Genomic DNA, 13,834 nt, shown 5'->3' on the forward strand with positions numbered 1-13,834 from the left:
TCAATTGTCTCATTTGTCTTTAATATACTTATAAGATGCTGGTGAATGACACAAAAGCAGGAATCTTGTATAATATCATCTTCTAAACACAGCAAATAAGTACCACTAGAGTATGAGGCAGGAATACCATAGGTGTCAGGCCAATTTGCAACATGAGCAGAATACATGTACTCATTTTCAGTGCATATAAACAACAGTTCTATCTGAAACATCCAGTGGTCTTTATAAGATCCAACATAAAGGAGATGCATAAAGAGTGTATCTATATCACACTTAAAAGTGCAGATTGAAAGGCTTAAAGTCACATACACACAACCCTAAAGCACAGCTATGGTAGATCCAACAGATTGTTGTCAATGTAGAGCTTCTGCGTGACATCATACACCATGTTAAGCTGTCCTATCAGAGCCTCCACTTTGGCCATTCCCTCGGGCGTGTCCTCCACCGTCATCTTCAGCAGCAAGTTCTTACGGTCGGGTAGTGTATACATGGCCACGTGCACAGCCTTCTTGATCAGCCAAGGGTGGTACTTGGCTAGTGTGCTGTCGTACGCCTCCGTGGCTTCGTTGGAAAACTTGCACGAGTTGTCTGTGTTTCTGATCTTGGTGAGCAGGGCGGCGATAAACTCTAGCGCACGGTGCAGTCGAAGCAGGGTGCGGCATCCCGACGCTTTCTTTTTCTGGTTGGTGAGGTCATTGCTCACTTCATACTTGACCATCGACTGAATAGACCTGAAGTGTTCTCCTACCTCGCTCTTTTGATAGTCCCGCAGGATGCCGATCTTTTCCACGATGTCCGAGGTGACAAAGTTGAAGATGGTGCCCAATGGTTTGAAGAGCCTGTAAATTGAGACAAAGGTTAGATCATACTAGATATGCTAGCAGTAGCATGCATATGCACACACACACGGGTTGGAGCAAAAAAGGTGGCAATACTGAAACCCAATCCATCGGCGGCCGAGGGACCGGGGGATGCCTAAGGCCCCTGGTGGGGTGTAGGGGCAATGAACAACTAGACAAGGCTATGAATTTAAGAAAGTAATTTGTAAAACATTGGGTACAGTGTGTTTGTTTGCCTGCTTTTACTTGTATCTTCTCACTGTCTGTTTAAACTGAATATATATATATACATATATAATATATATAATTTAGTTTTACATACCTTAAAATTTATTATCTTGATTAGGAACTTTTTTCTTTTTTCTTGGTTTCAAACGATACAAAATCATTATGCTGGAAAGAAAGGGTTGGATATTTTGACAGAAAAATATAGTTACCTCCCTTAACTTGCCACTCTTTTCACTGGGGGTAAAAAAATCCCAATAAATTCTTGAGCAAAATTATTAAATGACTGCTTGAAATTAGGAAGGCTTTTAAATCCCTCTTGCCTGGCCTGTTGAATGACTGTCACTGCAAGCTGTTCTGGAAAAAAAATGTGTGGGAACTGGGCGGTATACAGGCTAGCTGCAGCTAGGGTTTGGCGAGAATTGATATCATATCTATATATATATATCTGGAGATGCTGGCAGTGCAAGAAAACATGGCAGCTGCACAGCTCGAAGTCTGGTTGGCTGTTCACAGACAACCAAACAGTGAAAAACAATGTTTTGATGACAACTACTTGGATTTATTTCTTGCCTGCAATGCTAGTAGTAGTACACAATTGTTTCATATTAATCATAAACACCTTCGCCTACTCTGACATCCTTGCATTTGTTGCCTGTACAAAAAAGGCATATGGTTTGGTTCAGGGGCAGCATTAGGCAAACCAAAGTACATTCATCGGTACATGTATGTAATCAACATTTTTAAAGTATAATTTCTGTTTAAAAACAACTTTCAAAAGTAAAATTCCCTGCACACACACATGTATACACACAGTACACACACACACACACACACACACACACACACACACACACACACACACACACACACACACACACAACTGTTTAGTTTCCACAATGGCCCTTGAGAATAACAAGAAAACATTCTTGACAAATCCTACCCACAGTCCTACATCACGACCGTGGTTTGTGGTCTGATCCGGCAGTATGCAAATGAAGGTAAACAGACAATTATTTAGTTGAGTAGTTACCATTTCAGTCTGACAAAACGCCCGCTAGAGAAAAAGCTGACGCATCAACCTTTACTCACTTGCACAATTCCTCGTATGCATCGTTGTAGCATTCGATCAACAGATCCCCATCCTCTCCTCTGCACTTTTGAAACAATTGTAGCACTATTTCTGCGTCAAAGCCGTGATCCGATTTCTCTTTGCCCGCCATGTTGGTTGAAGTATCGGCCTGAAAGAAATGCAAAGCTGTGATTGGTCAGAAATGACGCCGCACTGCTGGTAACCAGGAAAACACAGATCAGCTACTTTCGCAATCGATTCTCCGTCTCTGCCCCGCTGTAAAGGTGTTACACCTCTTCAAGTAACAGGGCCGGACCCAGGGGGGGGTTCCAGGGGTTCCGGAACCCCACCCCTGGAAAAAGCATGTACCTTGCTTTGAGTGGGTTTTTTTTTTTACTAGTTTTAGCACCAAAACAATGCTGCTCCTAAACCTCAAAACAAGGCCGAGAATGCACCAGATTGCACAGATTTTAACCGTTTTTCAAAAATGTTCCGGGGGAGCATGCCCCCGGACCCCCCTAGTTCGCGCGCCTGCTTCTTGTGGCTTTGCCACTTCGCTGATTTGCCCCCCGGGCCAAACTGAAAGGAGGAACCCCCCCCCCCCCCCCCCCTTACAACTCATTTGGTCCGGCCCTGAGTAATACTCGTCTTCTTTGGACTGTTTGTTAGATAAGAAGGCTATTTTTCAACATGTTTTTAAAACAACAAAAGACACTTGTCTGAGATGGTTCCAGTACCGATTATTGTACAGAATTTTGCCCACAGAACGGTTTCTATTTTTGCGAAAAATTGTGGATACGTCATTGTGTACATTCTGCGTTGATCTAATATAAACTCTACACTGAACAAAAAAAACACCCTTCGATAGTACTGATGAGCGACCTTGTGTACCTTACATTCATGGGGCCAAATTTGTCCAACCAATTTGTTTTATTTAACTTAGAAATTCAGTGATTCATCCTAAAATGTTTTCTTTCTTACTCAAGAAACGTAACCACTCAGTACACGTTTTTGAAGAAATCGATTTTGGGGGTGAAATCTATTACATTTTACCACCAATTTTCTTCACATGCAAGAACAACTGACATGCTTTTCGTCCATAAATAATTTCACTTCTTAATTTTACCAGGAAACAACATTTCAGTCTTGAGTATAATTATGTCGAGGGGGAAATATGTACACAGGCGAAAGATGAAATCGTGACACCGGCACTGGCACACACTGCCACACAAAGCGCGCGCACACACACACTAGTATTTTCCATACCTTTGAATTTGAAGTGTCGAGATTTTCAACTTGTAACTGATTCAGTGACTTCACTGTTCGCGTGTGTAGGCCTACACCTTCAGCTTTTCTCTGAAAACCATCAAGAGGTTTTCCATCAGAATATCTTGCTCTCCTGTGTTTGCTTTCACCTGTCCTTTCGCTCTTGTCACTGCCTTCCACTCTCACAAAGCTGCCCCGAGGTTTCCATCGAGATTTTAGTGAAATACGATTCTTTGTGCTCAACGTAGTTTCTCGCTCTGCTTCACTCTCTTGTCGAGCTGTTGTTGTCGAGAACGTTTCGTAGGAGACTGACTGGTAGAGCACGACTTTGATGGCCGCGAAGAAGAACAGGATGACGAAAAAGATGCGAAGTTGCCCACAAGTCAAAGGTATTTTCACGCCCATCGTGTGTGCTTGCTGCTCAAGTTAGGAGTGTTGCTGATGCCAGACTGACAACTGAAGATTTGCATTTCCTCGTCTGTACAACAACAACAAATGATAATTAAAAAAAAAATTAAATATGAAATTAGGTAATCGGAAATAAAACAAAGAAACTTTTAATTAAACATACATGTACGGATAAGTAGCAAACACAGCCGTGGAAACCTTTTCGACTCCAAAACTAAATCAAATCTTGACTAAATGTAAAACTAGAACATTCAACTCCGCAACATATACTCACTGAACTGGAGAGAGAGATAGGAAGGAAAAGAGAGAGAGAGAGAGAGAGAGAGAGAGAGAGAGAGAGAGAGAGAGAGAGAGAGAGAGAGAGAGAGAGAAACAGAGATACAGAAACAGAGAGACAGAACGAGAGAGTTTTTTTTTTAATTCAGTAACGAGGATATATAATAATGTTAACAGTTGCTGTCTCAGCCTCCACCCGCCTTCGAAAAGAGAGAGAGAGAGAGAGAGAGAGAGAGAGAGCCGGAGACAGTGAGTAGGCGGGGAAGGGGTGTCCATGCATGAGCACGTAGACGTAGTACCTGGACAACTTTGGCAGCAGCTTTTCATGGTGTGAGCTCACTTTAACACGATGAAGTGAATCAATTCTCACACACCCATCCCCCATCTCTCACCCCCGTTTCACTAAAACGCTAGTAATCGTACGATGTCTGGTCATAGGCTACTCAGTTGCAAACACTCATGCCCGGCGAATGACAACTCAAGAAATGTAATTACTGCATGTAATGAAGGATCAGTTAACGGCACGTGTAAGCTATACACAATACAATTAACTTCAAAAGGAGATCGGAAAAAACAGCTTGTCCGGGTAAGTGCTTAATGCCCCGCCCCCTCCCAATCCCACCTACTAGGGAATATGATGTCTGTTTGACCATGGCTTGTTGTTTAGATACAGGTAAATAATTATCTGTGAAAATTGCGATGACAGCTACAAAAACAGAAAAAGAAAGACAGAAGGAAAGAAAAACGACGCATTATTCAGAAACCAAAAAGACATTATCAGAAAAACTAAAAGATAGAGATGCCACAAATCATAACATAGTAAGCGTGTCGTCTGCTATACTCAGGGGAGCTTACTCTGAACTCCCTTACAAGCTGTCACATCCGGTTTGAACCAGACACGTGTTGTGTTGTTCATAGACCCTGTGTTGTTTTATTGCTCGCACCATCCCGACTCGTTCAATACTGCTGCATACGATCTATTAACACGGTAAGTGCGACAGCCGGTAATTACAAATGAACACATTTCATTAGGAGTGTTAATTGGCGGAGATGCCATTGGAGTTAGTCTTTCTTTGTGTGCATAACCATAAGGAACCATACTTGCACGTTTCTGTCGGAAAGCCACTGCTAGTGCTAGTGCTGGGGCTACGGAACTGTATTATATCTTGATATTCATTTTTTGGGTGAAGATCGTTTATTATTCCAGGATGCCGAAAGAGTAAGTACGAGTAGGACGGTTTATCAGACTAGAAGAAAATGCTGTCTTGAAAATCCCTGTGTGTCTCACTGTGTATAACTATACGTGTGTGTAAAACACGTGTGTTTGTGCACCCTGTGTGTGTTGTGTTTGGGCGTGCGTGTGTGTTGTTAGTGTGTTTGTACACCATGTGTGTGTGTCACTGTGTGTGTGTGTTGCGCTGTATGAGTGTGTGGACTTTTACCTGAAGTTTGCGTTTTGATTCTGAATTTGTTTAATTATTATCTTCATAACATACGTTTTCATTGATGCTTCATGCTTTTATTGATGTCAATAGATCTTTTGGGTATCTGAGCAGCTCTTTCGAGACACGCTCTTTGTAAATGCATGCTTCGAAATCTGCAAGAACTTAAAATGTTGTCCTTTGCAGCTCTTGCGAGATAGCCGTACCACATGCTTTGCTATGCTTTGAAGTTTGCAAGATTATGAGAGCTTGGAATACTGATGGTGTCTATTGTTTTTTGTATGGTGACTTGGTCTACCAGTAATACCACAATACAATTATGGCTCAAGTAGGCTATATCGAGGTCTGTCGTTTGACAATTCACAATTCATGCGTATTCCCACTTGGCTGGAAAATCAGTGGCGCGTAAATGTCGGATATATGCTTCCGTAAACATTGTGGTAACTATAGCGCTTTTGTCTGCACAGCTGAAGCATGTACCTTTGCCTGCCGTCCCTCCACGTTACACTCAAAAGTCGCTGCTCGGGTATGCAAATGACAGACCTCCATATATGTTGATACCGACGTGGAACCCCCCTTTAACGACCTTTACAACTATGAGAAAATCAGGTCTTAACATGGAGGTAAATTTACAGAGGTTATGAACAAAACATCTGAAAAAGGAAGAAGTCTGAAAAAGGAGGAAGTCTTAAAACAGGGGTTCCACTGTAGATGGTTTTTTTTAAATAACTCTTTCGGGTTTGAAAGGTTTGGGGAAGAGGGAATAGCGGTTTCCTCTGACAACCATTGGAGAGGCCAGTCATTAGCGTTCAAAAGTAGGTTGAAGACTCAGTTCTTCCCGTAACTGGCTGCGACTTTCATGTTCGACGTGATGTGTTGTGCCCCAAAAGACATTCTTATGCTGTGCTCTGTGAGAGGTATTTTCTTTGTGTTTAATATTATTTTGTTTGGACCTAGCTATTGATGTGTACATTGTTGTTAAACAGTTGTTTGTTGTATGTTTATCAGGGTTTGCTAGTGTGTGATAGGGTTCGTGTCCATCTGTAGATGTTAGTTTCTTTGTTAGTCCTGTGTTGACAACTCTTCGACAAGCGCTTAGAACTGTACCCATGGAATACGCGCTATATAAGCTTCATATTGATTGATTGATTGATTGGGTGTAGTGGGTCGGAAACACAAGCTTCTGTCCTTCTGTAGCACAGTGAGACAGAGATTGAGCTTGGGTGTATGTGTCTTGGTGAGTATAGGGTGTCTCAAAAACATTTACCCAAAAAGACATTGAAACATCAGTACCAGAAATGGAAAACTAATATATATGTAAGCTAATACGCTAATATGTACCCCAGACCAAGAAACCTACAAGTTACAACCACTGAAGGCAAATATTCTCAGAGAAATCCAAAACATCCCACAGGAAACATTCCCCAATGTAATGAACAACATGGCAATGAGGATGCAGTCTGTCATCGGGAAAACGGGGTGGCTACATTGATCACGTGGTGTGAAGAAACAGACGATCTCAACTGAAAGCTGTAAACTGGGGACAAAACTTCTATGAACTGACTACAATATCACGCAAAATCGATTTCAATCAAGTTACTGACTTGTCTGTAGTATTGAAAGAAAATCAGCTCTTTCTTTTTAGACCCCCTGTATATATATCAATCAATCAATCAATATGAGGCTTATATCGCGCGTATTCTGTGGGTACAGTTCTAAGCGCAGGGATTTATTATTTTTGAGTCACTTGAGAAAAAGTGACTCTATGTAATCGGTCAGTGTTAGTCTGTCCGGCCGGCCGGCCGTCCGGCCGGCCGTCCGTAGACACCACCTTAACGTTGGACTTTTCTCGGAAACTATCAAAGCGATCGGGCTCATATTTTGTTTAGTCGTGACCTCCAATGACCTCTACACTTTAACGATGGTTTCGTTGACCTTTGACCTTTTTCAAGGTCACAGGTCAGCGTCAAAGGAAAAATTAGACATTTTATATCTTTTCTCGGAAACTATCAAAGCGATCGGGCTCATATTTTGTTTAGTCGTGACCTCCAATGACCTCTACACTTTAACGATGGTTTCGTTGACCTTTGACCTTTTTCAAGGTCACAGGTCAGCGTCAAAGGAAAAATTAGACATTTTATATCTTTGACAAAGTTCATCGGATGTGATTGAAACTTTGTAGGATTATTCTTTACATCAAAGTATTTACATCTGTAGCCTTTTACGAACGTTATCAGAAAAACAAGGGAGATAACTAGCCTTTTCTGTTCGGCAACACACAACTTAACGTTGGGCTTTTCTCGGAAACTATAAAAGTGACCGGGCTCAAATTTTATGTGAACGTGACTCATTGTGTTGTGAATAGCAATTTCTTCCTGTCCATCTGATGCCTCATATAATATTCAGAACTGCGAAAGTGACTCGATCGAGCGTTTGCTCTTCTTGTTTATTTTAATTTTATGCAATTTATATCGCGCACATATTCAAGGCGCAGGGATTTATTTATGCCGTGTGAGATGGAATTTTTTTACACAATACATCACGCATTCACATCGGCCAGCAGATCGCAGCCATTTCGGCGCATATCCTACTTTTCACGGCCTATTATTCCAAGTCACACGGGTATTTTGGTGGACATTTTTATCTATGCCTATACAATTTTGCCTGGAAAGACCCTTTTGTCAATCGTGGGATCTTTAACGTGCACACCCCAATGTAGTGTACACGAAGGGACCTCGGTTTTTCGTCTCATCCGAAAGACTAGCACTTGAACCCACCACCTAGGTTAGGAAAGGGGGGAGAAAATTGCTAACGCCCTGACCCAGGGTCGAACTTGCAACCTCTCGTTTCTGAGCGCAAGTGCGTTACCACTCGGCCACCCAGTCCATATATATATATATATGTGAAAGGAAGCTTACCCATTGTTTTTTGTTTGTTTGATTTTTTTCTCCTGAATAGTTTTGTTTTTTCCATTTACAGACCAACCATGAATCAGATCAAAGATGGATGGTTCAGTGAACTGAGTGAGCTGTGGCCTGGCCAGTCAATGTCACTAGAAGTCCAGGAAATTCTCTTTAATGAAAAATCAAAGTATCAGAATGTTCTGGTCTTCAAAAGGTATGGTCTTACTTGTGTGTATCGTATGTCGATCAGTCCGACTTGTTTTTCCACTCTCTATCTTTGATAACAGTCAATGACCTATATTTATTTGTTCTCTCCCTCTCTCTTCTTAATACCTCTTCTTAATACCTTCCCACCATCTCTCTCTCTCTGACTCAGTCTCTCTCTCTCTCTCTCTCTCTCTCTCTCTCTCTCTCTCTCTCTCTCTCTCTCTCTCTCTCTCTCTCTCACACACTCATTCACACACACACACAGGACAGGAGAAGCACATGTATTCATTCATTTTCTACTTTTTTCTTCCATCAAGGTAAATGATTTGCATCCTTTCTTTTTGGCATGAGCTACATTTGTAGTCCTGATCTTTGTTGTTGTTTGTACAGTCTTGTGCTTTTCTTTTCATTCATCTACTTGTAATTGTATGTAAATACTTGTGGCATGTACTTGAAGGAGACTAATAGACATGGAACAAGAATATACTAATTTAATACCATGAATTGTTCTTCAGGCAGAAATTCATATGTGGTGCATTTTAGATTGTAAACTCTCAACGTTACACATACAAACAGTTCAAAAGGAGGTGTACTCAACAAAGTAATCTTTTCCACAACATTGTAATATCCTTATTGCAATATATATATATTATATATTGCACAGTTCCGTTGAAGCAAAGAAAGTCATATATATGTGTATATCAAAACATTTAAATTCATGGCTCATACTTAAATAAGCAACATGCTTTATTGTTGAGCTAATTTTCTCTCTCTCTCTCTCTCTCTCTCTCTCTCTCTCTCTCTCTCTCTCTCTTTCTCTCTCCCCCCACCCCCCTTCCAATTAGCTAGCCAGACAGACAGAAGAGAAGAATGCTTGTCTTAAACTTAAAGAAAACTTACTTGCGGCACTTGATCCCATACGTCACGCACACACTCACAGAGCTATCTGAATATTTCCACAGAATCTATAAATAATAATGGCCACTTGAAAACCAAAACACAGCTACCACATGCACAAGGAACTAACTGTATAAGCATGTGAGATTGCTAATGAAACACACATGTATACACAGCCTTAATGTTTACTTTTCTCACACACAAAAAAGCTTTCTTATAACAAACATCTGGGTGAAAAAACTGCCTTGGTTATTCACCCAGCTGAGTTTAGATGCTCATGAAGATACTGTGAATTGTGATGGCAGATATCTTTATAACAAACAAAAATCAGGCTGAAAAATTGCTGGCTGATTCACACAACCTGTGATGCTGTGTTTTGTGGCTGATATAGATAGCTGCAGGTATTAACTGTGTCAGTTCATTCTTTAGTACATGTATCCTTTTTTGTTACACATTTTTCATACACTGGTTAAGAAATCATGATAAACTCACATCACTCTCAGAGGTGTAGATCTGCACCAAGATAGAGGTTGGGAATGCTCCAGGGTTCCCTGGCATTGAGAGATTAGGACTGTGAGTGTGACTGGGAAGAAAAGAAGGGCACACGAGTTGTGCTGCTTGACCTTTGGATTGCTTCCCCTTCCCTTCATTGTATTTAGAAATGCATGGACAGTGGAACCTGTGTTGGTGTGTGCAACTGTCAGACGGCTGGCTTATGGTTTTATTGTTTTGATTTGGAACTTGGCAAGCCAAGGACTGAATGCATAATTTGACTGTCAGTTCCTCAGGTTAACCAATGTTCAAACATTTTACAAACAACCGGACAAGAAGATGCAGATAGTCTGAGATACTGTTTCATTGACTTTAAATTAAAGTTGTGAATGCCTAAACGTCATAAGAAAAAGGATTTTTCTGCTTGTTTTAAAATTCGTAATGCTGTTTGTGGCCAAGATTCAGTACATGTAGCAGCTGGTGTGATTAACTGCATGTCTCCTGTCTGATTGTCCTATCTCCATTGCAGTCTGTTCATTGCAAGTTGAATGCAGACTATGCCTAAAGTTAAGGGAGTGTGGATGTAGCTTGCAGCTGTTACTTTAATATCCCAGTGGAACAGAGAGCTAATTGATCGGCTGTAGATTCCAAAGTACATTTTTCTGCTCATTTACTTCAATTAGTGAGACTGGTTTCTTGAAGGGGCTCGTGGATGTCTAACAATGGTACAACCAAGGCCATAATACTCAGTGTATTAAGATACTACAACTGTGTAGCATATTTGGCTAACTCTTTTAGAAACTATACGGGCTGTGCTTCAGTGTGCCAAAAGTAATTAATCTGCTTTAACCTTTTGTTAGTATTCACTCTGATTGTGTTTTTCCTTTTTGTTCTTCTCACTTGCTCACAGACTGTCATGACAGGTAACTCTGTGGTGAATGAAGCGGAGAATCTTGGCAAGCCCCTTCATAACCTCTGTAGGTTGCATCCTGAACTAGAGCGAACTCTCATTTGACCTGAGTTCAGGACACTGTAGGCTGGTGATAATGAAGCCATATCTGCCACTTGCCGCAAACAAGGCTGTTGTAAAGTTATGTAAGCCTTGGCTGCAGTCCAGCAGATTGTGGGTCTATGCACTACAACAGCTGTGACAATGTAGTTGTGAGTGGCATGGGTGCGTGAGTTCTAAAATGCAGTTCAACCCCCTTTTTAAATGCCCCAACTGCCCTCCACTTGGAGAATTCCTCCATTTTGAGACCCTAGGCCCTGCTTTCTCCAATTTTCTGTTTATAAGCTCTGTAAATGTACGTACCTTCATTTTAAGACTCCCTCCTTTTTCAGACCTGCTTTTCTCAGACTTTGGGAGGTCTTGAACTTGGGGTACGACTGTACTTTGTTTTAACTCGTGCCTGGTGGAGGAAGTTGGGGAAGTTGAAAACAATGTGAACATTAGTGCACAGTGCACTATGCTTATAAGCACAGGCTGAGAGGTGGCTGAATTATAACCCTTGTTTGGTTTTGAAAAAGTGTCGCAAATTATTTATTGTTGTGCTACTTCATTGATTGATTCATGTGTTATTGATCAATTCAAACATCACTTGATTTTGATTAAAAAAAAGACAAACAAACAGAACTCTAATTCTAAAGGAAGATTTATGATTTGACATTTGTGCTTTTGTATGTGATTTATTTTGTTTGTTTAATAAATCAAGTTTTCGCCTTTTCCTTTTCACAAAATATTGTAATTTTAGCAACTTTAAGATGTAACCTACATAGCATATCTGTAACACTAAAAAAATAATTTTTTTAGACCGTCAAAACAAAGTGAATGATAAAAACAATTATTTCTTGCAGTTGGAATTTATCTGTCAGTGGTCCAGGTTTCAAAACAGTGCTATCACAAATTTTATAAAGATAAAAAAACAAATGAACAGAAGAAGAGCAAGAATATTGATAAAGGGATGCATTGATAATCTTTACTTTGTCCTTATCTCAGTAGCTAATGACTGATGACTTTTAATTGTCATGGTGTGGTCCTTTTTCGAAAGGTGTTTATAACCAAAGTTATTAGTATCGAGACATGGGAACCCATACCATTTTGCCGTATTTTGTACGCATGATTGTCGAGAATACGATCAGTACGGTCAGTGGGGAAAAAATATGACGAGAAAAATTCCTAGACTAGTTTTCTTCACAAGCCCATCCCGAAGCCGATCCAATATTTTGACACATGATTACAGTTTTTGTCAGTAAACATTGAAAAAAGCATTTGTTTTAAATGTATAAGTGAACTTAATTAATGGTGTGATGGACACATGTGAAGCATGTTTTAATCATGGATGTTCAAATGCTGTGTGGAGCAGGGCCGGACCCAGGGGGGGGTTCCAGGGGTTCCGGAACCCCACCCCTGGAAAAAGCATGTACCTTGCTTTGAGTGGTTTTTTTTTTTACTTGTTTTAGCACCAAAACAATGCTGCTCTTAACCCTCAAAACAAGGCCCAGAATGCACCAGATTGCACAGATTTTAACCGTTTTTCAAAAATTTTCTGGGGGAGCAATGCCCCCGGACCCCCCTAGTTCGCGCGCCTGCTTTGCCCCCCCAAAAAAGGAGGAACCCCCCCCCCCCCTTACAACTCATTTGGTTCGGCCCTGTGGAGTACACTCATTTTTCTGAAAATACAGCAAGTTTGTTTGAGAATATTTTAAGTGCAAAACAGGGGTTCCCAGGTCTGAGTATCAGTCCTAAATATTGTACATGTACAGTCAAACTTGCCCTGGAGACCACCTGTCCATAAACACCACCTGCCCATTAAGACCACCCCAAAGGATCCCCGACGGTCTATATAAATTACCTGTCTAAAGAGACCACTTTTGCTCAGTCCCTTGGGTGGTCTTTTTAGACAGGTTCGACTGTACTAGTATTTTTCTGAGTGTGAAAGTATTGATTAAATATTGAATAAATCTTCTAAAGGCGGACAAACACTCAAGTCCTTAATGGCTTAAAACCGTAGGACTTTTAATATTAATTTTACGAATAAATCTTAAAAACCACCATCGCCCACCCTTTTAAATCTCAAGGTTTGTCATATTGACCTTTAATAATTATTTCAATTAATAATATAGACACTTGCATGTATTTTTTTTTCTCATTTTTATATTTAGTCAAGTTTTGACTAAATATTTTAACATCGAGGGGGAATCGAAACGAGGGTCGTGGTGTATGTGTGTGCGTGCGTGCGTGCGTGTAGAGCGATTCAGACCAAACTACTGGACCGATCTTTATGAAATTTGACATGAGAGTTCCTGGGTATGATATCCCCGAACGTTTTCTTCATTTTTTTGATAAATGTCTTTGATGACGTCATATCCGGCTTTTCGTGAAAGTTGAGGCGGCATTGTCACGCTCTCATTTTTCAACCAAATTGGTTGAAATTTTGGTCAAGTAATCTTCGACGAAGCTTGGACTTCGGTATTGCATTTCAGCTTGGTGGCTTAAAAATTAATTAGTGACTTTGGTCGTTAAAAATCTGAAAATTGTAAAAAAAAATAAAAATTTATAAAACGATCCAAATTTACGTTCATCTTATTCTCCATCATTGTCTGATTCCAAAAACATATAAATATGTTATATTTGGATTAAAAACAAGCTCTGAAAATTAAATATATAAAAATTATTATCAAATTAAATTGTCGAAATCAATTTAAAAACACTTTCATCTTATTCCTTGTCGGTTCCTGATTCCAAAAACATATAGATATGATATGTTTGGATTAAAAACACGCTCAGAAGTTAAAACAAAGAGAGGT

General features: G+C 40.3%; 2 protein-coding genes across 3 annotated transcripts in view; one reads left to right on the forward strand and one right to left on the reverse strand.

The window, feature by feature from the left end:
• LOC138978442 (ceramide-1-phosphate transfer protein-like) lies at window positions 1-10,143 on the reverse strand. Its single transcript, XM_070351185.1, has 4 exons — window positions 10,028-10,143; window positions 3,403-3,880; window positions 2,157-2,305; window positions 1-839 (listed from the first exon to the last, which is right to left on the reverse strand). The coding sequence occupies exons 2-4, from the start codon at window positions 3,805-3,807 to the stop codon at window positions 329-331; spliced, it is 1,065 nt and encodes a 354-aa protein (XP_070207286.1). The 5' UTR covers window positions 3,808-3,880; window positions 10,028-10,143; the 3' UTR covers window positions 1-328.
• The window catches only part of LOC138978444 (spermidine synthase-like), a 24,103-nt gene continuing 15,241 nt past the window's right edge, over window positions 4,973-13,834 (forward strand). Inside the window, exons 1-2 of one of the 2 annotated variants that reach the window (XM_070351187.1) lie at window positions 4,973-5,074; window positions 8,508-8,645. In XM_070351187.1, the coding sequence (XP_070207288.1) occupies window positions 8,515-8,645 (131 nt within the window). In that variant the 5' untranslated portion in view covers window positions 4,973-5,074; window positions 8,508-8,514. Of the gene's footprint in view, window positions 5,075-5,209; window positions 5,306-8,507; window positions 8,646-13,834 lie in introns of those variants that run through there. The other variant, XM_070351186.1, reaches the window with a different exon arrangement.

Source organism: Littorina saxatilis, linkage group LG10 (assembly GCF_037325665.1).
Source record: "Littorina saxatilis isolate snail1 linkage group LG10, US_GU_Lsax_2.0, whole genome shotgun sequence".
NCBI lineage: Eukaryota > Metazoa > Mollusca > Gastropoda > Littorinimorpha > Littorinidae > Littorina > Littorina saxatilis.

What these genes read in the sequence shown, in the direction of transcription:
- LOC138978442 (XM_070351185.1), bottom strand. Translation starts at nt 3,807, where the DNA reads ATGGGCGTGAAAATACCTTTGACTTGTGGGCAACTTCGCATCTTTTTC. An exon ending in TCGACACTTCAAATTCAAAG is followed by an intron (nt 2,306 to 3,402) that starts GTATGGAAAATA and finishes CATTTCTTTCAG; the next exon opens with GCCGATACTTCAACCAACAT. An exon ending in GCATACGAGGAATTGTGCAA is followed by an intron (nt 840 to 2,156) that starts GTGAGTAAAGGT and finishes CTCAATTTACAG; the next exon opens with GCTCTTCAAACCATTGGGCA.